The sequence below is a fragment of the Pithys albifrons genome, chromosome 1, assembly GCF_047495875.1.
Source record: "Pithys albifrons albifrons isolate INPA30051 chromosome 1, PitAlb_v1, whole genome shotgun sequence".
Lineage (NCBI taxonomy): Eukaryota > Metazoa > Chordata > Aves > Passeriformes > Thamnophilidae > Pithys > Pithys albifrons.
The window spans coordinates 55502070-55527272 of NC_092458.1; the positions used below are offsets into that span (position 1 = coordinate 55502070).

A 25203-nucleotide genomic window follows, 5' to 3' on the forward strand; every position below is an offset into this window, starting at 1 on the left:
CATCAATAAACATCAATCAAAACCTAAAGAACCCAGTAGTGCCAAACACTGTTGCCAGCAATACTAGTGATGAGAACAGGCAATCCCTTTAAAAAGTATAAGTAACTATATGACACCCAAAGATACAATACATCAGACCAAATGAACTCTAAACTGGCGATATCAATGCCTAAAGGCATATTGGATCTCTCATTTTAGCTGATGCCAGTTTTATCACAAGCATGTTTCACTAGGTACTAAGGCTGAAAGATCACATCATAGCTTACAAGGTAACCATCATTGTAAACATGCAGTCTATGATCAGTGGGGTTGTAATCAATACCCTGGATTTTATCTAACTTTTTATCCATAATGACACTAATCCTACTTTCTTGGCCAGTCCTCGTGTCATACATGTAGAAGATCTCCTCTTTCTTAGTGTTCAATGGCCTTGTGGCATAAAGAACACCACATAACATGAAAGCATTGGAAACAGATGGCTTGTACTGTCTTGTCTGCCAAGTATTTAGCACATCAAGTGTGGTCTCATTGAGTTTGCTAATCACAATGTTGCCTACATTATTTTCGGTTGAATATATTACCCATAACCCACTTTCATCCACAGCAAAATCTATATCTTGCCATGCTACACCTGCATAAGAGAAACGGTTACCAATAGCAGCATCTGGAAGCTGCTTCCTCAAAACTTCTCTATTTGTTTTTATATCATGCTTCACCATATATCTTGAACTATAAGCATGATAGTACAAATAGTTATTATAAAGGGCAGCACCACTTCCCTCGCCATATGTTATTCTACTTTCATACGTAGGTTTAAAAAGCAGCAAATTATCAAAGGAATCATAAATTCTGTAGTATTCCAAGTATCTCCCATCCGTGTTCAATGGTGCAACCCAAAAGACTTCGTTCTCTGGATTAGATGGAGAGTAATCTCTACCCCAGGAGCCATATTTGTAGGAAAATCCTCTCCAGTTCAGCTTTACAACATACGGCTGGCTAACATTCAGCAGTCCACGGTGAGTACAGGTACCTGCAATTAAAGAGAAAAAAACACCAAACGGGTTTTCCAAATGTCATTACTAGGAGAGAGGTTTGGAAGGCTGTAGTCTCTAGACTGTGCTTATTAGGGATTAGCTTTGTGTCAAAGCACAGATGTAAATGAACAGCTTCATGTGTAAAAGGCTTATTTTGGGTTAAGGTCAGCAACCAAATGGCACCCAAACTTCCAAGTTGACGCAAAAAATTTAGAAACAGAAAATATAGTACATACTATTGCAGGTATTTGAAGGGGGAGGATTAATTCACTGAAAATAAGTGCTCACTGTGCTGTTCAATATAAGGGACAGATTTCTGTTTCTACCCATCTTACATTGGCCAGCCTGATGCACTAGGATATCCCTTGGAAAATACAATTTCAGAAGCATTTTAGGTTATTTTCTACCTCAGTGGAACCAAAGGCATGGGGGATGGGAAAAAAAAAAGGAAAAAGAAGCATCTTATTTCTGTGTATTTCACTGTGAAAAGGAAGGAAGAAGGAACAGCAGCAGCAGTAGTTCCAGAGTCACATTTCAGATTAGCATTCTGCTGTCAGAATCACAGCTTTACAACAGTGCATCACAGCCACATGGTGCCTTCCACCTCAGGCCCTCAAAGAAATCTGAAGACAGCAACAATCACAGCCCAGGAAATGCAGACTGATATTACTCTGAGTTTTCATGTGAGGTGACATAAAAAATTATGACTTCAAGATGAACCAGAACAGCTCTGTTTTACACATATCAACTGCAAAGCCATTTTCAGGATCATGGAAAAATTCATTTAAATACAAGAAATAGTTTGCTTTTACTCATGGTGAATTAGTGACTTTCCTGTTTCCTGACAAATTCTCAGTATTGTAAGTCACTGGTGGTAAAAATCCTCCAGTCAGAAATGTCCGTGGGCTTCTGATGAGTCCAAAGCTGCCACTGGCAAAAACCAGCATGTGCTTTTCCAAATGTTAGCATCAGCTTTTTGTATTACTGCCACAAAAGTGTCCCAGATTTTCATTTGTAGGATTATGTTCACCTGAGGTAATGGAGACAGAGGTGTCAAGTGACTGGCACCAGCTCACAAGCCTAGTGATATTCCAATGTTTCCAAGTTCATTAGGGTGCTCTAGGCACTAGACAGTATTCCTTATAAAGGATGGAGTAAAATATGAATAGACCTAAGTCTCACAAGTTAATTAATGAATAAATTAATTGTCACAATTGTTTGATGTTAGTAATAACTCACTCAACACAGGAACTCCATGCACTGCCAGCTATAATGAAAGTCAAGATTATCTTTTGAGCTTTTAATATCTTACATGGGAACAATGCATTTCTTACAGTTGCTACAAAAAGAATGCCTCATAAGCTTAGTCATATGAAGGACATTGGCATAGAAATAACTTCTGTCTTAGCACAAAGAAGAAAGATAAATAAAAGAGAAAGAATTTACCTTTTGCCCTCAAATCTGACCATCCCTAAGCAAGGCCAGACAACACTTATGGGGATTAATTGGAAACCCCTAAAGCCACTGACAGAAAAAACCTAGGAGACATTTTGTTCTCAAAAACATCACAGTCTATTCAGTCGATAGAAGAAAATGTAGAGACAGACCAATATGAAGCACTCTACTTGAAAAAGACACTGGGAAACAGGATATTTGGTGGAAAAAATGGACTGTTGCAGAGAAATCTTTTTCTGATCTGCTTTGACCAGGAGAAAAGTGCTCTGCCTCTGGAACAGGGAAACCTGTGTCCCGAGTGTTAGCAATGTTCAAGCAAGTGGGTAACATTCGTGCCAATGCATAAAGTCAATTTGGGGAATGAAGCTTTCCATGTCTTCTTCCTTCTCAGTCAATATACAGTATTTCTCTGCTTCCAGTACATAACACCTTCACTCCTCATAGCTTTGTGCAGTCTTGTGCTAATGACTATGACCTGAGGGACATGTGACTCACCTGCAGGTTCTTCTCAACATCTGTGAGGAAGAAGAATAGCAGTTTAATACTAAGTCTAAATCACTACGCTGAACTAAATCCCTGTGTCCCCAGGCAATGTTGCCAACTTCCTTGGAGTCAGTGTTGCCCATGGGAGTAGCTTTTCAACACTGAGTGTTCATCTGATGGCAGAGAGCACAACATGAATTTCAAGCAATCCTGTCTTACTCCCCAATACCCTTTGGTGTCCTGGGATTCTTGCAGCTGAAAAATGGCATGACCCAGGTTGAATGCTGCTTCCCTTCATGCCACCAAGAATCGACGCAAATCAGCATTCCTGGCTCGGAGCAGAAGAGCATTTAAGCATGCACTTAAGTGCTTTACAACGGACAAGGCCCTGGAGCAGAAACATCATTTCCAAATATAGCACACAAGGCAGGCACTGCTGTGTGACTGTCCAGGCTGTATCTCTGGAAATGGCACGTAGCATGTCTAGTAACATGGCCTCAGCACTTGGCACAGATACCAGCATTTGGAGAGGTTTATACCTCAGCTCATGCAAAGGAAGAAAGCTAAGGCAGCCAGTTTAGAATGGTTTGCAACCTGCCAGCTTCATAAATCAATTGCAACTATTTTTTTTCTTATATCTCCATTATGTATTGCTAACTCCAGCATAAGGACTTTTTTAAAGCAGGTGACCTATTGAAAATATTCCTGTACTTAAATCACAAACTTGACTCAGAACTAAATAGTTATTAAATGCTCTAAAACTCTTCATTTGTGTAGAAAAATATAACACCAAAGCTTGCAGGTAGTGAAGCACTGCTAAGCTCATCTATATGCGACCTCAAATAATTTTTCATGTCATTAGGCAGAACACAATTCCAGATTTATTTTAATAATTCATACATTGTTTCATAAATAAAAAACAAACGTGTGTTCAGCAGAGAGACCTTTTTTTACAAAAGAAATAATAATTTATTATTTCTCCCCTTAAAGAGTTCTCCGCTGAACACTTGTTTGGTTTTTATTTATGAAACAATGAATTATTAAAATAAAGTTAGAAGCGTGTTCTGTTTTAATGATATCAAAAATTGTCTGAGGTTCCTATAGAGTATGTGCTTCATTTTGATTTCCTTGAAAAAACTATCCCATAATTACTTTATTATTTTTTACAAAAAAACCTCTGTGGTGGTTGGGGGAGATCTGTCTTTTGCACAGGTTCAGAAGAATTCATTGTTGTTTATTTAATCTAAACTTGCCTCCCTGTCTGGATCTTGGGGGAAAAAATTGCACAGAGGAAACAAAGTGTCATGTAATTTTGTAAATATTAGAAGGTACTTGAAATAAATCCATATGCATTACTCAAACTTTCAAGTTTTAACTCCTTTCTCTACCATTTTGGGTCACTGATAAATGATGCCCTAGAATTTTTGCCTTCCTTTGTTTCATGCAAATGTAGCAAATAGATAAGGGAAGGACTAACATAGGTACATAACACATAATTCTCCTTCTCTCTGCACAAAGAACCAGTGTCTCAGCTCAGTTGTCTTCTAAGCCTTCTGATTCACCAGAAAAGGAACTGTCACCTAATTGTCACGACAGGAGTGAGCCTGACTTGCTTGGCTAATGGGCTGCAGAACTGAACATGAGACATATCCTGCTGGGTCTTATTTTACCCACTTCACTCTGAAGCACTGGCAGAGCACATAAGCTTTTCATTCCAACAATACAGGAAAACATTGCAGCAGCCTCCTCCCACCAAGCAGCTGCATCTGACTGTGGAAGAGTAGGAGCCACATTTGGCCTGTGAAGCCAAAGATGGCAAGACAAAATGGGACCCACATTTAAAGGAACTCCCACAAGGGACACAGAGACCAGAAACCAGGATGGTTCTACATTCTCACATGTGCTCCCAAGCACAAGATGTACACCCTCCTTTCCCATCAGATAAACCACTGCATTCAGATATGTGAGCTGTTACCAGTCCTAGTAGGACTTGAGATACAGAAGACAGAGCTCTAAGGGAAAGGTTCATCCTGTCTCCTACTGTCTCACTGACACAAGAAGACACACAAAGACGCTCCGGTCTTTCAGCAGTATCATGGGGCACAGACACATACTGACAGCTGCATCAGAGAAGACCTATGTTGGCAACATCTAATAGGGGATGAGGTGGAGGGAGGGCTGGAGTTCATGTGACCTGCCTTAAGGCAACTGAAAGTTCAGGTCTCTTAGCTCAACTCCCTCCATTACCAGTGGACAGTTCAGGAAGTCCTGGAGAGGACTGGCCAGCTATTTTTCAGTGCCTCTAGGCATGTCTCTTTCTTTGTGCATGGATGTATTCAGGTCAAAATACAACTTAAAACACTTGAAAAACACAGACAGCTTGGGTCATAGGGGGGTGAAATACAAGGTAAAAGTGAAATCACTATAAGACTCCAATAGCATTGCTTGAGTTTCAGCAGTAGGCTACTTTGGGTTATCTCCTGCTGAGATCTATTCACCAACAGCTTGAAATCCTTAATTTCTGAGTGTATAAAAGCAGAAAAAAATTGCTCCTTTTTTCCTTTCTTTCTATTCTACCTTTGACTTCCATTCAACTCATTTCTCCCTGCTTCCTCTCTCAAATCATTTCAGTGATATGTTACATAGAATCTTCTTCAGAGTCCTCAAACAATCATCCTGAGGTCCTTCCTCTCTATTTCTACCCAGCACAGCCAGATAAGATCAGCATAAAGGAAACAAATGGGTGAATATTTCTTCCCACTGGAGTGGTAAGAAGGGATATGCTGGGAACCATAGGAGACAGGAAAGCCGGTGATGACGAGGGAGATGGTTACCTGTGTATAAGATACTCAGACACCCACCTCTCTAGTCAGCAAATGGAAACCAGTGATTTCTTTCTGCTCTGTTATTTGAGAACAGGCCTGTTCACTATGAGAAATGCAGCAGCAAAAGCCTTGGGGGACAGAGTCAGAGGGGCTGCTTACTACAGCAATGGAAAGCAAGAAACCTTAATTAAACTTGCCTTTAGACTCATGATCTTAGGCAGCTTGGGAATTAGCCAAGCTCGCCCTAGTTTGTGTTGCCTACCCAAGACATGTAGGAGAGAGGATGAAGGGGGAAAGAAAAAGCAATCTGAAAACAGGACAAAGAGTCAGTTTAATGCAAACTTTATAAATATAATATGAACTAAAAGCAGGGCAAGGCCAAGGGGTTTGGCAGAAATTCAAGACATGCAAGTTTGCAGAGAAAAGGTATGGAAATTGTGCTCAAACACATAAATGAGTGCCAAAGAGCTTCACATGCCCATATGTGAGCATCCATGCCAAGCCTACAAAATGACCATCTAGAAAACACAGCTCTCCCAAATACTTAGCCCATGTTCTTAAGCAGTCATATCTTACTACTTCTATGTGTTTCCAGATACAGTCTGCAGTACATGTAGTTGTTCTTCGAAGTGCTCTGCATAGATGACAGCTGCTCCCCACCAGTCATACAAAGTCACAATATGCTAGTCTTGTGTGGATTAGCAGGGAACAGATCCTACATAACCTAGATAACCTGGGTTATCTGTAGAGCTGGCATTTCCCATCACAAAGAAAACTTGCAAGCCTGCAGCAGTTCCTCTGACAGCCCTTTGTGCCAGCCTCAGAGACCACAGTCACCCTAAAAGTCGCCCTCATCCATAAGAAGGCCATGGCAATATGCTCACACACATCTTGCAACCCCTCCCATGTTCCTTTTTCTGTGTACAGAAGACAAACTCACAGACAACAATAGAGGTTGTCCTCAGCTGTGGTTGTAACTCTCTGGAAGTTGTTATATCACCAAGAGTTTTGATTTCCTTAGTTACTTTCTGCTGCAGTGCAGTGACATGCAAGGGTGCCTGAGTTAGCTGGCACATCAGTCAGGAATAAGACAATGATAAAGCAATGACACTTTGGTCCCAGACAAACTCTATCCATCACCCCATCATGGCCTGAGAAACAATGCTCAATAATACTATTACAGTCAGTTCCATGCAGTTACATTTAGTCAACCCAGAATTATCATCCTGCTCTAGACATTACTTGCCTCCCTGCATGGAGCTGCACTGTGAAGTGTAGTCCTCCCTTTCCCACTTGGTGAAAGCTGCTGTGTTCCCTAGACACACCAACCACCCAGACATAAAAGCAGTTCCTTCCTTCATCACTCATGGAAGGACACAGTATTCTTGTTTCAATGCCCAGTCCTTTCTCACCAAAACAATGACTCGCTGTAGGCCTGAAGAGAATGAGATTGTTTCCACACACCAACATGCTCAATAAATCAGTGAGATGCCCTTGAAGTACTTTTTTTTTCATTCAAGCATTTTAAGCCCTTCCTTAAGGAGTAGAGAAGGGCCTTGAGATTTTTTTAATGGAGGATTTTTTTTCAGCTTTCTCTGCTGTCTGATTCCCAGACAAGGTGTTACTCATGCATTCCATCACAGAGACACAGCAACTACCTGCAAAACCATGAAGCCCTAAGGGGGTCTTCTCACCCTAGGAGAAGCTTGTACTTCTGCCTCTCACTTTTTCAATGAGATGTTTGAATTAGCTGACCCCAAGCTGACGAAAGGTGAATGCTGGTAGGTGCAAATCTGCTCCTTGCAAGCAGGACACTACTCCTTTTTTATGGGCTCCTGTAGATGATTGCTAACCAGGGGAAAAGCAAGATTCTTGCCCTGGATATTGTATACAACACAGCACTTTTACAATACTTTACCAAAAGGAACAACCTCCTGTGTATAAAACACTCAGGGGATCAATACAGTTTGATAAATCCTCCTGTCTGTTAGCAAGTGGGATACTTGACCTGGCATAGTGTTTCCTAAATGGTTTGCTCCAGTGTATTATATCTGACATATCTGAATCTTAAAATTTCTCAGACTGTGATTCACTCACAGTGGGATATCTCAAACTGAACACAAGGTCAAGACAAAAGTTAGTCCAATTACAAACTAATTACCACACACCCTGTAACTGTTGACACCTTTCTATGAACTGCACTCTGGGAGTGACTGATCCAGGCCCTGAATCATAACCTTTCCTAGTTAAGAATATTATAAAATTCTAGTTCCACTGAAGGCAGCAATAAAGCTCCCACTTATTTTCCTGTGACCAGAATTTCCCTCCAAGTCTCTTGACCTCCTGTTTTAGAAGAATCTTTTGCCTGTGAAGCAAAAGTTACCTTCATGCAAAGCTACTTTCTAGTGCTAGCAAACCAACAGCTTTAGTACATCAGCTGTTGCTCACACATTTCCCAAGCAGCATTAGAGCAATACTGCCATGTCACAGGTAACTTTCACAAAAACTATTAAAATTCAAAGCTGGTTAGAAAAAATCCCATAGTAATTGTTTTGAAGAAAAAACAAAGACGGATAGAGATTCACTTTTCTCACTACAGGTGAGAGGAACATTACAAGTTTTTCCACTTGAAAACAGCTACTCTGTCTATAAGTGTTTAATTCCTACCTTTATTTTCTTTTTGAACCCGTTGATGAAACATTAGGCGCTGTCTGCTCAATTTTTCAAGAGCTAAGAGTTTCATTACAACTGTATTTAATATTAACAAAGGGAAATCTCTGTATTTACTGTTCCAACAGTGCATTATGATAGTTCTTTTGTGATATGCTTACCTGGTGGAAAATAAGGGGGTACTGTAGTTTTGTTTGCGTTCTCTTCACACTCTTTCAGTCGTTTCTGCAGAGATGCAACTTGTCGACGAATTGCAAGGACATTGTTTTTGTCCAGTGATTCTAGTTCATTTACTAATATAGTCAGATTTGTGATCTAGAAGGGAAAAAAACCAGCAAGTTTAATCTCAACTTTATTCTACAGGTATTTGCAGGAAGGATTTATCACAACACCAAAGACGGTACAGAAAAGGTTTTAAGAAATATCCTAAGAATAAGCCTTATACTGCTAGCCTCAACTTGACATTTCTGGCAGAAATATGTGACCACAAGGAAAGACTTTAATACTCAGTTGCATAACAGAATGCAAAAATATAGTGTTATTTCATATTTAGTAAAAAATATCCAGTAAGTCATAGGCAAGTACTAGCCATTAAATATAAAAAGTACTTATTCCAGCCTTACAAAAGTATCTGGAAATTTTATTTGCAAAGATAAATAATGTTTTTAATCACCTGTGTATTATCTACAAGACAATGGAAAAAGTGATATTTCACTTTCCATCTGAAGTAATTATTCTCTCTAGATGAGTGATTAACTACAATTTTGAAAATGCAATTCATAACGAGCTGTGAAGATGATAGTCTTTCCCACTTCTTGATTTCATATTGATTGGGCCACTGCCCTAGCAACTAGAAGCTATTTTTTTAATTATCTAAATTAAAGCACAGAGGCGTTCAAGTATGGGGGTCTGTAAATTAATATTTGTTATAATAATTTATATATATATAAATATGTATATATATAAATATTTATATATAAATAAGCCCGTGTGCTTAACACTAGGCAAAACTGTTAACTCTTAGGCAGATATTCATCAAAAATTGAGTGGTCTCTGTTTGTTTTGGGGTTTCTTTACTTTTCTGTGCTCTTTGTCAAGGAATAAGATTTTAACATTTTTAAAGTCAAGCTTTCTTTTAATTTTTGTTCATGAAATGCTAAAATAATTCCACTGGCTGCAGTAGAGACAGGCTACATTTCCTCAACCTAAACACTAAAGAGAGAATAGACTTTCTGTATATTTGAACCCTCTGTGGCTAATTAAGTCTTTGGCAATACCTCCAAATATATTTGCTCAATGATGACATTGCTTCCAACAAGGCTGGGTTTCAGCTGAGTGACCAGTCTCTCTAGGTCATTGATTTCCACTTTCAGTAACTGGAAGTCCAGTTCCGTGTAAGATATACCACCTGACTCCATATGCTGCACTCTGATGGTTAGATTAAGAATTTGCTGCTGATACAGTTCAATCTTTTTTGAGTACTCTGTAACCTTTAAGAGATAAAAAAAGACATTTAAGTCCAGGTTAGAAAATAAGACAAGCTTGTTTGACATCTTTATTATATTTCTGAGTACTCTATGCATACCTTCCACATACTTGACATATATATTCTTCACATAAACTGCATAAATGTAATTCACATGACATACATAAAAATGTGAAATTTAACCCTCATTTATTGTTGGCAGTTCCACAAAATCCCCTCAGGAATGCCTGGGGATAACTGAAGGCAGAATTTTACTCACAGTCTTTCATTTTTTTAATTCTTTGCCAATATTGTCTCTGTGAGCTAATTTTATCCTCAGTATGCCAAGAACTTACATTGATGAAATTTTTATTAGGAAATCTGCAGTGTATTATCTCTCAAAAGCAGTGAGAATAGGTTGGGAAATGCAGTAAAGAATTCCCAAGTTTTTCAACTTCATTTCCTATTAACTCTGAATCCAAATAGGACTTTACTCTGTGCACATTTGAATTGTGTCAAACGTTGGCAGAACTGGTTTGATGTTTGTCTTTGTGCAGGGGGGAAATGTTCAAACACAGTGTTAAAAACCAAACCTGATTTAAATGAAAATACAAAATATATTGCAGGCTTTAGCTAAAGTAATTTATATAACACCCTTTTCAGTCTTTGAACCATTAAGCAGTTGTCCAGATAAATATATTTTCACACATATATCTGCTGAGGTAAAGGTCACAGCACAAGCATTGTGATGCAGAATGTTAAGAATATTATATGGATTTGGGACTTTCCTTAGAAATGTTAGTTCCTTGAAATTTAACACTTTGGTAGGGAGACATAATTTCTCTTTCATATGCTTCATAAAAGTCATATCTCTTTTCCCTTAATATCATTGTATCACAAAAAATAAGAAGTAAGAATAAGTATAATTAGTTTGTTGCACTAGTAACTCCATATTTATATTCTGAGATGGTATTGGCACCTCTCTCTGCAGCCCTGCAGTTTCTATAACTATTATTTCTTCAACCGAAAGAATTTTAGACTACTTCTCATGTTTGCATTATCTTAATATTAAATTCCCAATTGTCTCTGAAATGTTGTCTAAAATCCTGTCAGGGTGTGAAGATCATGGATCCTCTGTTTTTCTGCTCTGCCAGCAGCCATTGAGACAGGGACCCAAAAAAACCCATGTTTATCAAATAATTCCTTTCAATTTTGATTGAATCCCTTGTATACCAAAGGGAAGATATGGGAGCTCATGGCATGGAATTCATGAGGCGCAGAAAGGATCCATTAAGTTCATAAGTTATTTAGTATATGTGAATTAAGGAGGAGAAGCGTAAGAGTAGATCCTGTGTTCAAAAGTACAATTTTCAATAGGGGCATAACTACTCTTTAAATCTTAAAGAACCACCACAAAACCTCTGCAAGCACATGCATAGTATACACCAAAACCAGGTTCTTTAGACCAATGTAACTAACTCGGTATTTGAAACAGGTCTGCTATTCAAAATGTGTGCAGCCAGCCTTTGGGCTGCTTGAAAATGTCAAGTTTCCAAAAGCTGAAGCACCCTGACTCATAGCACTGGATGCTCTAGATCTCCCAGGTCAAGACAGAGTAACTTCAAGCTGTTTATTACAATTAAAAATCAAAAAATAATAGCCTACAAAGACTTAGATCTAGTTCCTTGTAACTGACTGGTAACTGTGACAACAGCTGAGATTCCTTGTCCTAGCTGTCACCATCATCAGCAATTAGCATCATCAGAGATCATCATGATCATGGTAGGGAATAGGAAGAGGAACCAAACAATGCTCTTAGAAAAGTTAGATGTAGTCGGACCTCACACTTTCACTGATGACAAAAATCAATTTGGAGTTGAAAGAGGTCCACAAAAAATCACTAGGAAAAATTTTTCAAAGGTTTAAACATTTTTCAATGTTTAAACTGTGTGTCTAGAGTTTTCACAACAACAACAACAAAAAAGGAATATAATAGTACAGCCTGAGAAATATAAAGCAAGCCTATGTTTGAAAAAAAATGGCACTCCTGTGTGAAAGCTATGTAGCTATGTATATCATAGAGGTAGTAGGGTAACAGCAGTTAAATGCCTCCCTGACATCCGATCCCATCAGATCTCGGAAGCTAAGCAGGGTCAGCCCCAGATTAGTACTTGGATGGGAGACCTCCTGGGAAATGCCGGGTGCTGTAGGTTCTAGTCCTGAGGACTTCAATGTCACTGTCCAAGCTCACTCGGCCGTGGCAGATGAACCTCAGGACTTAAACGGTGGGGCCAGTTCTGCGCACGTTGTGCCCCACCTAAAACTCCACTGCGCAGGCTGGAAGGGCCCACCCACATGGGGACAGCCCTTCCCAAAATCTTCGTTCGCGAAGCTGAGCCACACACACAGTAGGGAACCTCTCTAGGTATTAACATTTCTTACAGTAATACTGGTAATAATAATGTGATACAGACCAAATCTACAATCCACTGAAATAAACAGGCTGCTGCAATTAGTGATGGCTATTTATTAGTGAGAAACCTATGAATTTGAAGTTTTCTCCATTGTCCTCAGAGCCTAGACAAAATGCTGAGGGCTAGAATAAGGCATACAGAGTTATTTCAGCACTGATTGCAGAATGCTGCAGGACACAGACCTGAAGTTCTCCTCCCATATTCGAGAATGTTCAGTCAGTCAACCATCTAGGTCATTTAAGGACATGTCAACACCATGCAGCAAAGTATAGCTGAGCCTGAACTAGCACTATCACTCTGCAGTGCTCTGTACAGCCACACCAGCATCACAATGAACTTAAGCTAATAGCTCCCCTGGCGGATTATTGGACAAATGAAATTTTCTCTGCAGTGCTGCTCAAACAGGTCTATACTGCATTTTCAGACAAATCCAGCACATATGTCAAGTATCACAATGCCCTGTATGGAGATTCCCACCTGCTCGGATCTGGTTTAAGAGTTTCTGTAGTTTAGACATATCAGTTGAAAAAAGACGATCATGTTTTTCTGTTGATTGGCAGACAGATTTAAGCAGCTTGTAATCCCTGCTATTCTACTGCATCCCTGCTAGGGACTAGCTGTTGTCTCTTGACAGGGTGACACAGAAATTCTGTGCATATCCTATAGTTAAGGATACAGACCAATAACTAGTACTGATTGCTGCCACATTTATCATGAAAGCCTAAAGTAGGGTATGATGAGTGCACAGGGCCTGTGTTAGCCCTTTATGGGGAAAGAATGGAGCCATGTGAGGCATATGTAGGGAAAAAAATCTGCAGTTTCAGTTTTTCCTCCTTTCCAAGCATTGTCACCTTCATGTAATGAAAAGGGCAAAAAAAATCTGCAACACTCATTTACTGTGTCATTTACCCGCAACTGGTATTTATCAAAACAGATTTTGTAGCATGCAAACAGACACTGTTCCAGAACACATTTGGAAAGTACAGAAGGGAGAATAAAGGTGCAAGATGAAGATGTAAAAGACAAAATGTGGGAGGACTGAGAGAAAATAAGAAAAAAATGACAAAACCAGCAACTTTATAAAATCACTCAGCCCAGGACACTGGCTTCGGGCAGACTTGCCCTCTATAGGTTCATAAGAAGGAAGGCTGGCAGTCTGCCTCCTGAGACAAGGAATTCCATTACAGATTAACCTGTTTTGAAAAACAGAGGGTAGATATGCTTTTTGCCCCCTGTTCTAGTTATGTGAGGATGTTGAAAGGCACTTTGTCTCCTTGTGATCATGTGCTGATCCATCCCTGTTACAGAAGTGTCCTCTCCCCTTTCCTGTTAAGAGGAGCAGCCAATTCCTGCTTTGCTTTAAAAGGTTAATTTTCTTCTGTAATCATAATTATGCCGGCAATGGTTGATGTGTCAGAGGAAAAATTAGTCTGGTATTTTCAGCCTACGGTTTGTACTCACTTGGCACATGAGAGCATCTCGTTATCTGCAAGCTTCCTTGCCTGCTGATTCTATAAAAGGACCCCCTTGCTTTTTGAATTAACCAACAATCAGGCAAAAGGTTAATGATTCAATCAGGTTGTTTATCTGGGACTTCTGGCACATGGAAATCATCCTTAAGAGGGTCCAATCCTGCAGCTCTTACCCAGGAAAAGTTCCCATTAGCTTCAAAGCGTGTTTTAGAAGAGCACCTAAAGCATGGATTCTCAGAGTCAAAAAAGGAAACATTCAGTAGAAATTCACGCTACTGTGGTGAGACTAGGTTATGTCTGAATGAGATTCCCCAGGAATTTGCTCAGGATCATTTCTAATAATGATCAATTTTGAAAGCTTGGCTTTCCTCCATTTAATTGTTTCTTTCTCTCTATGAGTATTATTATGACTTAAGTAATATGCAAGATTGTATAAGGAAGATGTTTTTCCACAACTGGAAAGGTGAAGAATTTTTGAGCAAGTAGATTTATGCATCACAACATCTCAGAGTACTTAAGTTCAGATATCAATAGGGCTTTGCTCAACAGCTGTCTTCTTTCTACAAAATAAAGTTAGAACGTTATAACTGAGAAATCTTGCACACAGAAAGTTACACCAATCTGTTCATTTTAATTTCTGACCCAAACTGTCTCTTTGCCCATATCACACCAAAGTGTATGTCACACTTTAACTAGATGCATTGTCACACTGCTTGACTAATTGGTCTTGACAGGATGAAATTCAGTGAAGCCTGAGTTAGGTCAAGAATTTTCACTGTCTGCAGTGAGAACTGAAAGTCGAGGTCAGTGACTACACTGTGGCATACTACTGGGCACCAAAAGATTACAAGACAGTTACACCCGCTGACACCAGCTGGCAACGTAGACATTAAAGTCTAGGGTGGGGATTCAGCTTGCCCTGAATTTAGAGATAAGTTTCAGGTACAAATCCATACACCTAATTTTAGGTATCTATAGTAACCTGTGTCTTTATATGAGCATGATGTCTGAACCCAGTGGATATATGAGATTGTCCACATGGAGAGGTCAAGCAGCACTTGAGATGCTCCATTATATCTGCATGGCACTAGCCTAAAGGAAACATGCACCATTTTGAGGAAAGTACTGGTAAGAGACTGGTTATGCCAGGGCAACTAACTGGGAAAGGTGGTACACAATTACCTTGAAGAATCATGCCAATTTTTTGTCTGGGAATGATGCCCCTGATCCTGTCCCAACAGAGTTAGCTTCAAATGACCACAGTGGGAACACTATGGGGACTTGAAACCTTGGTGATTTTCATGGCTCATTAACTCTGAGCTACACCTCCATGTTGCAAGGGATCAGGTAATTCCTGTGCTTGGAGCAAGCAGGACTTCTGTCAGCTTGCCCTTCATATGCCTGCTGACAGCTGATGTTTTTCACTGTTAGCTCCAGTTCTTTCAAAACAAACGATTTGAACTGAAAGATCTTACCACAGGATCTTACGCCTGTTGTTGTGTTTTTTAGGCATAACTTCTTATCTGTTCTTGATTATACCAGAGGAGGGTTATGAATATTAATGATTAGAATTTATAATTTAACGCTTTGCCTTTTCTGCTGATTAATTCAAGGACACTTCATTTCTTAAGATGCTTGGTTTCTGAAGAAAATACTTCTGGTGGACGCTCAATCTGAATCCTGAATATTTATTCACTATAAAAAGTAAAAGGCAGAGTTCTATCTTCACAGGCAGTTCACCCAATGCTCTCCAGCATGCGTAGGTTTGCCTGAGTTCCTAAAATAATGGATCTCAATTCATGCAACAAGCAGCCAATGCAGTGTAAGGTATGTATGTCTTTAACAGAAATACATAATTCAGCAGTCTCACTGTCAGAGCTTCAGACGTTTACAAGGAACGTGGGGTTTTTTTGTTTTTTCTTTTTTTTTTTTATCTGTGAGAGCAGAAGCAGTGAAGGGGTAAATATTCACCTACTTCTTCACTCTGGCCTGTGGTGACCTTTCTCCTCTTTCCCTTCATTGCCTTCTTACAATCTGGCTGGCTTGATACAAATAATAACACATGAAGGAGCAGGAGGCTTGGCTTCCTATAGCATCATGTAGTAATCACAAACCAATAAAACTGAGCCAAAAGAGGAAACACATAACCATTCTTCCAAGAAATACCATATGCCTCTAGCTGCAAAGGTCTAGAAAAGAGACATGAGGATATTCAAATGTATGACATGCCACAATGTCAAAGATTAGAGATTTAATCACCATTTTCTTTGTTCTTACAGAGCCCTTTTTCCCACTGTTTGAAAGACACCAGAGAAAAGTGCTGACTGCTGTAGTTTTTCACAGGAAACCATTTTTCAAAAAAGATGCAACTGTTATTTTTAAGAGAAAACAACACCTTACTTTAGAAAGCTCTGTCTCAAATTTCTTCGAGAGCGTTGCAGCTATAATTTCCAATTGCTCAACCTTCTGCACTGGAAAGGTGGTATCTGGCAAGTACACAGAGCACTGGCAAGTTCCCCCATCATCCACAGAGCCAGACACATTGGTAAAGAACTGCAATAACAAATTGGTAAGAAAAAAAGTGTTAATATTCTTCTCTTGAATCAGTACCTAATAATGTCTTGCAATAATATAAGCTGTGACAATCATGAGATCAACAACTTCATTACTAGCCATCTTTCACCTTTTTTTCCAAGGAACTTAAAATATTTAGCAATTTTTATGACTCAGCCTTACAAATCTCTCTGAAAACAGTTAAATATGGTTGCAAAGATTCTACCATTGGAAAAACAGAGGCACATAACAATCCTTTCCCAATCTTGTGAACCATGTTCCTAAGATAATTAAATTACTTTTCCAGCAGATAGAAAAGCAGTCAACAGCAGGAAAATAGTAATTTAGTAAGTTAGATCTTGCAGTTACTATTCTGTTAATTTAAATTGATCAAATCATCTAGTCATTTCCATCCATAGAGATGAAAGCACCAAAATAGAACTAGTAACAGAGAAAGTTTTGAAAAGAAAAATTTTTCATTTGAAGTTTCTCAACCAGCCACTGCAAACAGACATATGTACTTAATTATACACCACAGAAAGGTGATGAATTAAATTGCAGGTTTGGCCTAATGCAGGGATTTTTATTTTGCTACATAATATTGCTCGTTAACACCCACAGATCACAGTCCACCCACCCATCTTTGTGAATAGTTGGCAAAGCTATTGCCCATGCCATTAGCATGAATCGCCTTGTCCCAGTTGTCTGCATGCTCAAAGCATCATCACTGGAGCAACGCGTATGAGGCATGGAAAGGTCACGGCTGGCAATTCATGATCTTGTCATAATTTACAGCCAAAGCAAACTGTATTCTATAAACACTGGACTGAATACTGAGTGTGTTTGGAGCAGTTCTTTTTTGTTTGTACACAAAATGTTTCCCAATTCATAAACCTATCACGAATTTATTAATAAAGATATTTGATGTTACTTTAAAATATTCCAGCACACACTTCAATGCAGCTGCATATTTTAAAGCTACAGACTTGCTCTTTAAACACTTTTTCCTAATGCCTCCTCCTGCCTTTTAGAAAAACCAGTGTTATTCATGCATTTTCTTTTTTCTCTCTCTCTTAAAAATAAACAAGCAAACAACAAAATTATGTCCTGAAAGCTGCCATCTCAGCACTTACTCTCTTGCATTTTCACAGTGATTTCAACTAACGTCTTCACCAACAAACCAGCCCAGAACACATAGTGATGATCAGCAGCAAAGCTGTCTTGATCTTTGAGCCCAAAAAGAGAACAGCAGCAAGCAGGAATGATCCCAGTTCACACTTCTGGCAAACTCTTTACTGCAGCCACAACAAACAGCATGCATCTCATTTTGAAAGAAAGCATGAAAAATGGTTTTATCTGTGTTATTCAAGCACCAAGAGTCTTAAAACTTCACTCATAGACAGACTGCTTAGGACATTTAACATGAAAGGAAGCAGAGAAGTATCTCATGGCATTCCAGAATGTCCCAGCGCATTGCTTCCATTGAATTTCCTGCCAGGTAGGTTACCAAAGCACTTCTGAAAATCCCACTGAGAACATACTGTACACTATGTCTAAGTTTCAAAGTATTTTTGAAGATATGCCTATCAGTATGTAAATCACTGTGAAAAATAAGTTCCTAAGTCAGATGTTTCTGCATCTCTCAGTCCTCTGTGTATCAGCATGATTGTGATGGCGAGCTGCTCAGCAATAACAAAAGAAACAGATGAGGGGAACAAAAAGAAGAAATAAATGTGGCTTAGTGAGTATATGGGATCTTCTTTAAGATTTTTGCACACTGGCATGCTAGTTTTTGTATACAATACAGGTATTGTATTCTGTTCCTTCTATGTATAACACAAACATAGGTATATGTATACAGGAGGGAGTATACTATACAAAGTATAATACAATGGGTGTCATATGTTTGTACACTTTGCACAATCTGCTATAAACTACAGTCTTTACTGTATATGGGAGTGAGATTTTTTAGAGTTACCACACTTATTTCACATGCTAAAAAACATTTATTAATGTATTCAGATGTTCTCCAAAAAAACCTCCAACTTGAGCTTTTAACCTTCCTATGAAAAACAATCATTATATTTTGACATTTGTGTTAGGAGGGAGCTTTGAGTTGAAGGCAGAGCTTCACTGCAGTAAATGCAGCTTATATCTAAGTCAAGAAACAGTTTGCCCTAAAGAGTAGACAGCCTGGGCAGACAGAGCTGCTTCCATTCTTCCGCTGACATTCCAAACATAGGGATCGTGATGTTGACAGGACCAAGAAGCATTGTTTAGTCAAAAGCCCCTTGGGTCAGTAAACGCTTCAATCAAAATATAATACCATTCAAATGACAATCATGTAACAAACATGTCTGCTCTGATCCTGGAGAAAAATGCATGAGAAAGACTTGGTTTGGATAGAGAAAGTTTAATAATTTATACAGAATGCTTAAAAGAGAGCAAACTGTCCTAGCCTACAGCAAGAACTTGCCAGCAACTTCAACCCTGTAAAATTAGGCTGTTACATATGCATATTTGAAGCTATGAGAAATGTTCCTTTTCCACAGCCCTTCAAGTTAAGAAAAGGAGTAAGAGCCAGCAGTTACTCAATTTTCTGAAAACAAGGAAATTTGTCAGTGTAGCCTAGTGACATTTACAGCTTTGAATCAGCTATTTGCTTATCCTAAGGCAAAGAATGGGATCCACAGAAACCACATGACAGGGACAGAGGCCATGGCAGTGCTGGAAGTCACCTCAGCTGGGCAAGGAGATGGATAAGTCTTGGGTTCTCAGAGTCAGACTCAGAGAGAGACCCCTGACTCCATTTAACTTTCTACATGCACTACTGGAGCCAGACACATAACTCTGTTTCAGAAGAGGTCTCTCCACACAACCCAGGTGCCACACTGGGATGACCCAGACAAAAGGATCTGCTGTCAAGCTGCCTACCATGCCCAGCCTAATCTGGAACGTGCTTTGGATGAACTCTGTTTTTGACAGTAGCTTGCAGGACCATTCAGAACAAGTGTAACCCATTGAATCTGTTATTAAGCAAACATGTTATTAAGCAGTCACTGATAGAGAGAGGGAAAGAAACCAAACACTGAAATCTGCAGACCATGGTCTTAAGCACTGTACCAGAAGGCACAGAAATCAGATTCAGGTCTTCCTAAGTAGAACAGGGAGAATCAAGGTTTTCTAAATGCCAGCAACCACAAATGGACATTCCTCAGAAAATAGTTTTAAGGCTCTCTTCAACTTTATGAGAGGACTTCTTCCAGGGAGGCTGTAACCACTAAACTGTTTGGTACATTGCCATCATCAAATTCTTCGTGTCTGGGGTCCAGTTCAGTAGCTAAAAGGTTAATGACAAAGTTTGGGATGTGACTTAAGGCATTGAATGACATGGTAGCAGTAGTGAAGACTTTGGAAATTCACTAGTTTCTAAAATACTGGTTAAACAACCCACAAGTGTTTTCCCCACACAGCCTAACTGGCTTATATGAATGAAGGTTAAGTCTCTGAGTGACTGTGTAGCATTTAAAGAATGTGACACATATTCCTAAATTTGTTCTTTTCTCGACTTTATTGAAGAATAGTAATGGTTATACCTTTGGGGGAGTGTGCAGTTTGCCATTCACAGTCCTAGGCTGAGTCAGATATGGAAGCATCGTACTGAGATGAGTGGTCTGAAAAGAAAAGGGAAAACTTTTTTCAGTGTGATTTCCTGCATATGGCACCATCCCTTCCGCGCCAGTTAGTCCCCATCCTGCAGCTCCAAAGCACTTTGATTTCATTGTGAGTGCTATCCCCAGCAACTGTAAAATTACTTGGCTTTTCTGATCTGCAGCTGAGGCAACAGTTTCACTTGGCAGTGTCACTTCACAGACACCTCTTCTTGAAAAAAGGCTCTGTGTGACCAGGGCAAGGCAGGGGACACAGCCTGTCCAGGAGGTGTGAGCTGGGGCTCTGACAGGCAACCCTGGCAGATTGCATGGCAGCCTAAAAGGATAGTACTATGTCCCTCTGACCTAAATCCAGAGAATTTGTTCTCCCAGCAGGGATGTCCACTCCTCAACACTCAGCTCATGCTCCAGTCTCTCAGCACAAGACTTGCCCCTTTCACACCAAGCTGTCAGGATGTGAGCTGCAATGGCTGGGAAATGTGTCCCACTCTTCTACTAGCACCATGGAAGTGACAGCATCCCACTGTGAGGAGGGAGCTCTGGGAGAAGACACCACACTGTCAAGGATACAGCCAGATCCACCTTGGGAGTCTTTTATGTAGTTAGACTATATACATCCACTTTAACTTTCATCTGTGGCTGATGCCTGCCTTCCTGCCACAGCAAGGAGAGCAGCTGTCACCCTGGCACTGTACTGTGGGTTTACACTTCCCCAAACAGTGTGCAGAGCACAGTGCATTGCCATGGTCCAACACACTGTCACCTGGAACAAGGTCTTACAAAAACATATGACAGGCTGGGAACTGGAGCAAGACATCTTCAGTGTCAAATGATGTCACAGACAGAATACCAAATGGGCTCCCCCTGCAACAGGACACTCTCTGCCGGGTCTTTCTGCATTTCCCAAATCGCAGCTGGAACCCTATTCCTGAGCCAGGAAATGGTGGAGAAATCCAAATGGTCAGCAAAGGGTAGGTCTATTGAGTGGTACAGTGTAAACAAGCTTTGTGTGACAGTTTGTCAAATAAATCCAGTTGAACAGGCACTTTTGTGCTCATTTGATTGCACTTGGGGCGGGGGGGGGGGGGGAGGCAGATAGTAGCAAGTTACAGTGTTATGGCAGAAAGCAACACAAATTGTGTAAATTACACAAACTAAGGATTAGCTTCAAGCTAATCGGACTGAGAAAGAATTTATCCCCTATGAAGCTTTCTACTAAACCAGGTAAATCCGAAAAAGTCCTGAGAGCAAAAATGGGGGTTTTCCCCGAATTTTTACTATTAAATAAAAAGAAGGCAGTCATTTTGGGTCAAACAAAATCAAAATGCTTTGCTTCATTTGAAAGAGCTTTTAAGCTATTCACAAACTTTTATTTCTGATAACTGAAGCCCAGTTTTAAAATTTAAAAAAAAAGTACAAAATCAAAATGAACTTTCAGTAATGCAATTTTTTGCTTTAAAAATATTTTTTACAAGTTTTGTCTTCTTTCTTCCTCCCCAAATTTAATATTGCTTTTGGATTGGGATTATTGTGGTGTTTTTCTGTTTGATTTGATATGCTTTGAACTTCCCTCTTCTGCCCAACCAGATACAGTTTTCTGGATAAGAGGGAGAGCCTCTGACAAAAAACACTCAACATGGCTTTCATGTGCCTGCTCACAGAGTATGACAGCAATCATGCAACTGGGAAAGCTCCCAACTTGCAACTCCTTCCACATGAAAGATGTGGATCCCTTCCTGCTATAAGCTCTTGCTAATTAATTAGGAGCTACACAGACCATTTAATATCAACTTAGATACTCACTGGGAGTAGCACTCATTTAACCAAAGGCAGACTTGGACTCGGAATTTAAACCTATGCCTCACTTTTACATTTATTACCCAGTCCCTGTTTGTTAAGGAGAGGATGGAGGAATTCTTTAAACTTCCTCCATGTAGTGCTCTCAACATTTGTTTAATAATTTTCCAGTAACCTTGAAATAATTTTCAGCAATCTCTGTGAGAGAACAAGAAGGTACCAAAGTTCAAGTTATAAGAGCCCCATCTTACCACTTCTGTTGCTGTCGTTGTTCCAGCCAGAGCACTCATGCTTTGCATGAGGAGCAGCACTGCCACCTGTATGTGCTTCATCTTCTCAGCCACCAGATGTGATAGGAAAGGGAGAAAGGATGTCTTTTATAGTAATGTCTGGGGATTTCCCCAACCAAACCTTAAGGAACTTGCATGATATTTTTTTTTAGGTTTTGGATAAGTGATGTCATAAACTCATATAATAACAGGTGCCAAATTACTAACGTACAAAGAACACATGAGTTACCATCATAAATTAACTACGTACAATTTTTTTAACAGGAAACATTTCCCATGCAGTACAGTATCTGATTTTAATCTCAGTTATGCAGAATATCAGATGCTTTTTTGCTACAACAGGTAGACAGACATCTCCCTGTCAGTGACTCAATCATAAAAATTCTTACAGATTCCTTCAAAATTATGCAGACAACACAGGTCTTGATAGTATTTATTACTACTTATATATACAGAGAATAGCAGGTCAGGCTGGACTGTTCACATATGAGAAACCACGTTCCCTTTTTCCCAAAGGCCAATAGACCTTTGCCAATAAGTAAAATACACAGGGGTGTCTACAGCTTTTCAGTTCCCTTGATTCTCACATAGCATAGGTGAGACACAGACTATCTCCCATTTCCTTCTCAGCAGTCTTATGTGTCATATATTAAGATTATGTATGCATTAATGCTTACTTGTGCATTAACACTGTGTACCCATCAATGCTTACTAAGCTGCTCTCTTTTCATGGAGCTGCATGTCACCTGACCATGATGATTCACTGTCGTGTCTCTTGAACACTGACCCAGAGAGATGAAAAAAGTGCACATGTAATTAGTGTGGCCCCCACACTCCCCAACTGTGCCACACCACCATATGACTGGCAGTGAGACACTCAACCCACCATGGGAACTCCCCACCTCCAACAAGCTGCTACCTTGGTAGAGTCAGCTGCAAACCTCCACCTGGTACAAAAGAAATAAAAATTTCCCAGGTTCTGTGGATCACTGGGAAAATGAGCTCAGTGTTTGGAAGGAAGGTTCTAGTCAGGACTAAGGGAATGGCCATGGCCATGCACTTGTAAAAGTCAAGAAGTCCCTAGAATAAAACATGACCATGACCAAAACATCATTTTCCTTTTCTTTCTTCATTTTGTCAGATTGAGTTCTTCTACTAGGCCAGCAACAAAAGGCTGAATTTGTGTCTAAGTGAAGAAAATTATTAGGAGATCTTTATTCCCTTCCAGTGTTGATGCTCAGAAGTAAGGGAAGAAGGAGAAGTACTTCTGAGCAACAGTGCTGCCTCATATGAAACTCATCTCCCTCGTGAGGAACTCTTGAGGCTTTCTTGTATTACCATAGCACTATCAGCTCCAGGTGGCAATTGGAAAGCTGAGGCTTAGGGCAAATCCATACTAGAAAACTCCTCATAGAAGTTAAGTCCATTGGGGTATCACTTTTTTACCACAGCTTTGCATAAGCATAAGCCTCCTGACAGATTCAGAAGGCTTCTTGCAGGGTAAGGATATAATATATTCTTGCAAAAACATTTTTCACAGCAGAAGCTGCATCTCTACTGCAGAATTTCATGGCTAATAATTCAGTCTAAGATAGACAAGACCTGGAAGGCATGTGATAATGTAAAAGCCAAAAGAACCAGAGTCATACTGGTAGAGCAAGAAAAAGAATCCAGGCCTCTTTCTCCCAGGTTACAGTCATTTGCTTTCCTGGAGTAAATTATAGTGCTGTCCACGGAATGGAGAGACTGAAGATGTAAGCACAGTCAGTGCTCAAGCCCTGAGCTCCAGTCCAAGAGGAGCAGATTGACTCATGTCAGAGCAGCTGTAGGCACCATAGGAAAAACACTTTGGCCACACAGGTTTCAGGTGCAAACTGGAACATATATGTTGCAGAAAACTGGTAAGCCTATGCTGCCCACCAAGTTAACTCCCAATTTACTCTCATGTTGTGATATCCTGATACTGCATAATTACCACTTCATTCCCAGTCTGTTTTTTGGAGTGAACCTACTGATCTCCATACAAACCTGAGGGAAATTCTGTAAAGAGATTACTCCCAAAAGGTGTCATGGATGGGGTTTGTTCCTTATCAATGCAGTCTGGTCCAAACCAGCCCTCCAACTTCTAATATAAGCCCTTCTATAGAAATACCACTCTGGTCAGCTTCAACCCATGACTCAGGTTATTTCTGATGTGCCAAACAAAAAGAAAAAAAAACCAACAAACCAATCAAAACTACACAATCTCACACAGAAAGGTAGTGTTGGATCTTAGCATCAAAGGGCCCAGAAGACACTTAAAATGACAAATGTTTCATCATGTGGACACAAGAGAAACCATCAGGCTTGCTGCAAAGGAACAAGCTCCGAGCAGCATACAAAGGCCACTTTTCCTGAGGACCAGGAATCATTCTTAGGGGTGAATGCATTTAGCATCTGTGTGTGTGAAGACTCCAGATGAGTAGCATGCTCCATTCCCCGTCCACACAACAGCTCCTTGGCAGCCTCCCAGCTGCCTGAAGGCAGCTGGCTGCGGCACTTACAAACCCACTGGCCTTACTAGGGCACCAGGAATCCTGCTGGATACAGGGAGGGCAACCTTGCAGCACGTAGGGCCACACTCTCAGGCACCACTGTGTAGCAAGCAAGTGAAGTTTTGTAGGCAGCTTTGTGCTGTCAGCAAAGACAGCCTGTGAGTCTGAAGCCTGATATCCAATCAGGAGAAAAACCTGTTTTCTGAGTGTAACAGTGAGTCTCTGTTCCTTCCAGAGGCTGGGACTGAAATCTCCCACGAAGCACAATGGTTTCCCAACGGTTTTTCTTTTATGCTTAGAAGGCAGTTCCGAGACAGGAAGCAAATATTAGCTAAGTAGTAATAGTTAATCACTTGCTCTGGCATTTGCTCCCATATTTGTGTTTGCACATGACCTCACAGAAGCAATGGGGATGTACATTTTTATTCCTAATCAAAGCAAAAGAAATGCTAAATAAAATTACCTTCTCTGCATCCATGT

At 40.0% G+C, this 25203-nt stretch overlaps 1 protein-coding gene and 1 pseudogene across 1 annotated transcript; one reads left to right on the plus strand and one right to left on the minus strand.

Moving 5' to 3' along the window:
- Window positions 1-236: 236 nt before the first annotated feature.
- OLFM4 (olfactomedin 4) lies at window positions 237-22231 on the minus strand. Its single transcript, XM_071570639.1, has 6 exons — window positions 22151-22231; window positions 20028-20105; window positions 16279-16431; window positions 9745-9957; window positions 8629-8782; window positions 237-1030 (listed from the first exon to the last, which is right to left on the minus strand). Exons 1-6 carry the CDS (start codon window positions 22229-22231, stop codon window positions 237-239), a joined length of 1473 nt encoding a protein of 490 aa, XP_071426740.1.
- LOC139681215 (5S ribosomal RNA) lies at window positions 12026-12145 on the plus strand (annotated as a pseudogene).
- Window positions 22232-25203: the final 2972 nt, after the last annotated feature.

Excerpts from the sequence above, each read along its gene's own strand:
- OLFM4 (XM_071570639.1), bottom strand. The coding sequence starts at position 22,231 with ATGAAGCACATACAGGTGGCAGTGCTGCTCCTCATGCAAAGCATGAGT. Across the intron at positions 16,432-20,027 it reads AACTGCACACTCCCCCAAAG|TTCTTTACCAATGTGTCTGG; the intron begins GTATAACCATTA and ends TTGTTATTGCAG. Across the intron at positions 9,958-16,278 it reads TTGAGACAGAGCTTTCTAAA|GTTACAGAGTACTCAAAAAA; the intron begins GTAAGGTGTTGT and ends TATCTCTTAAAG.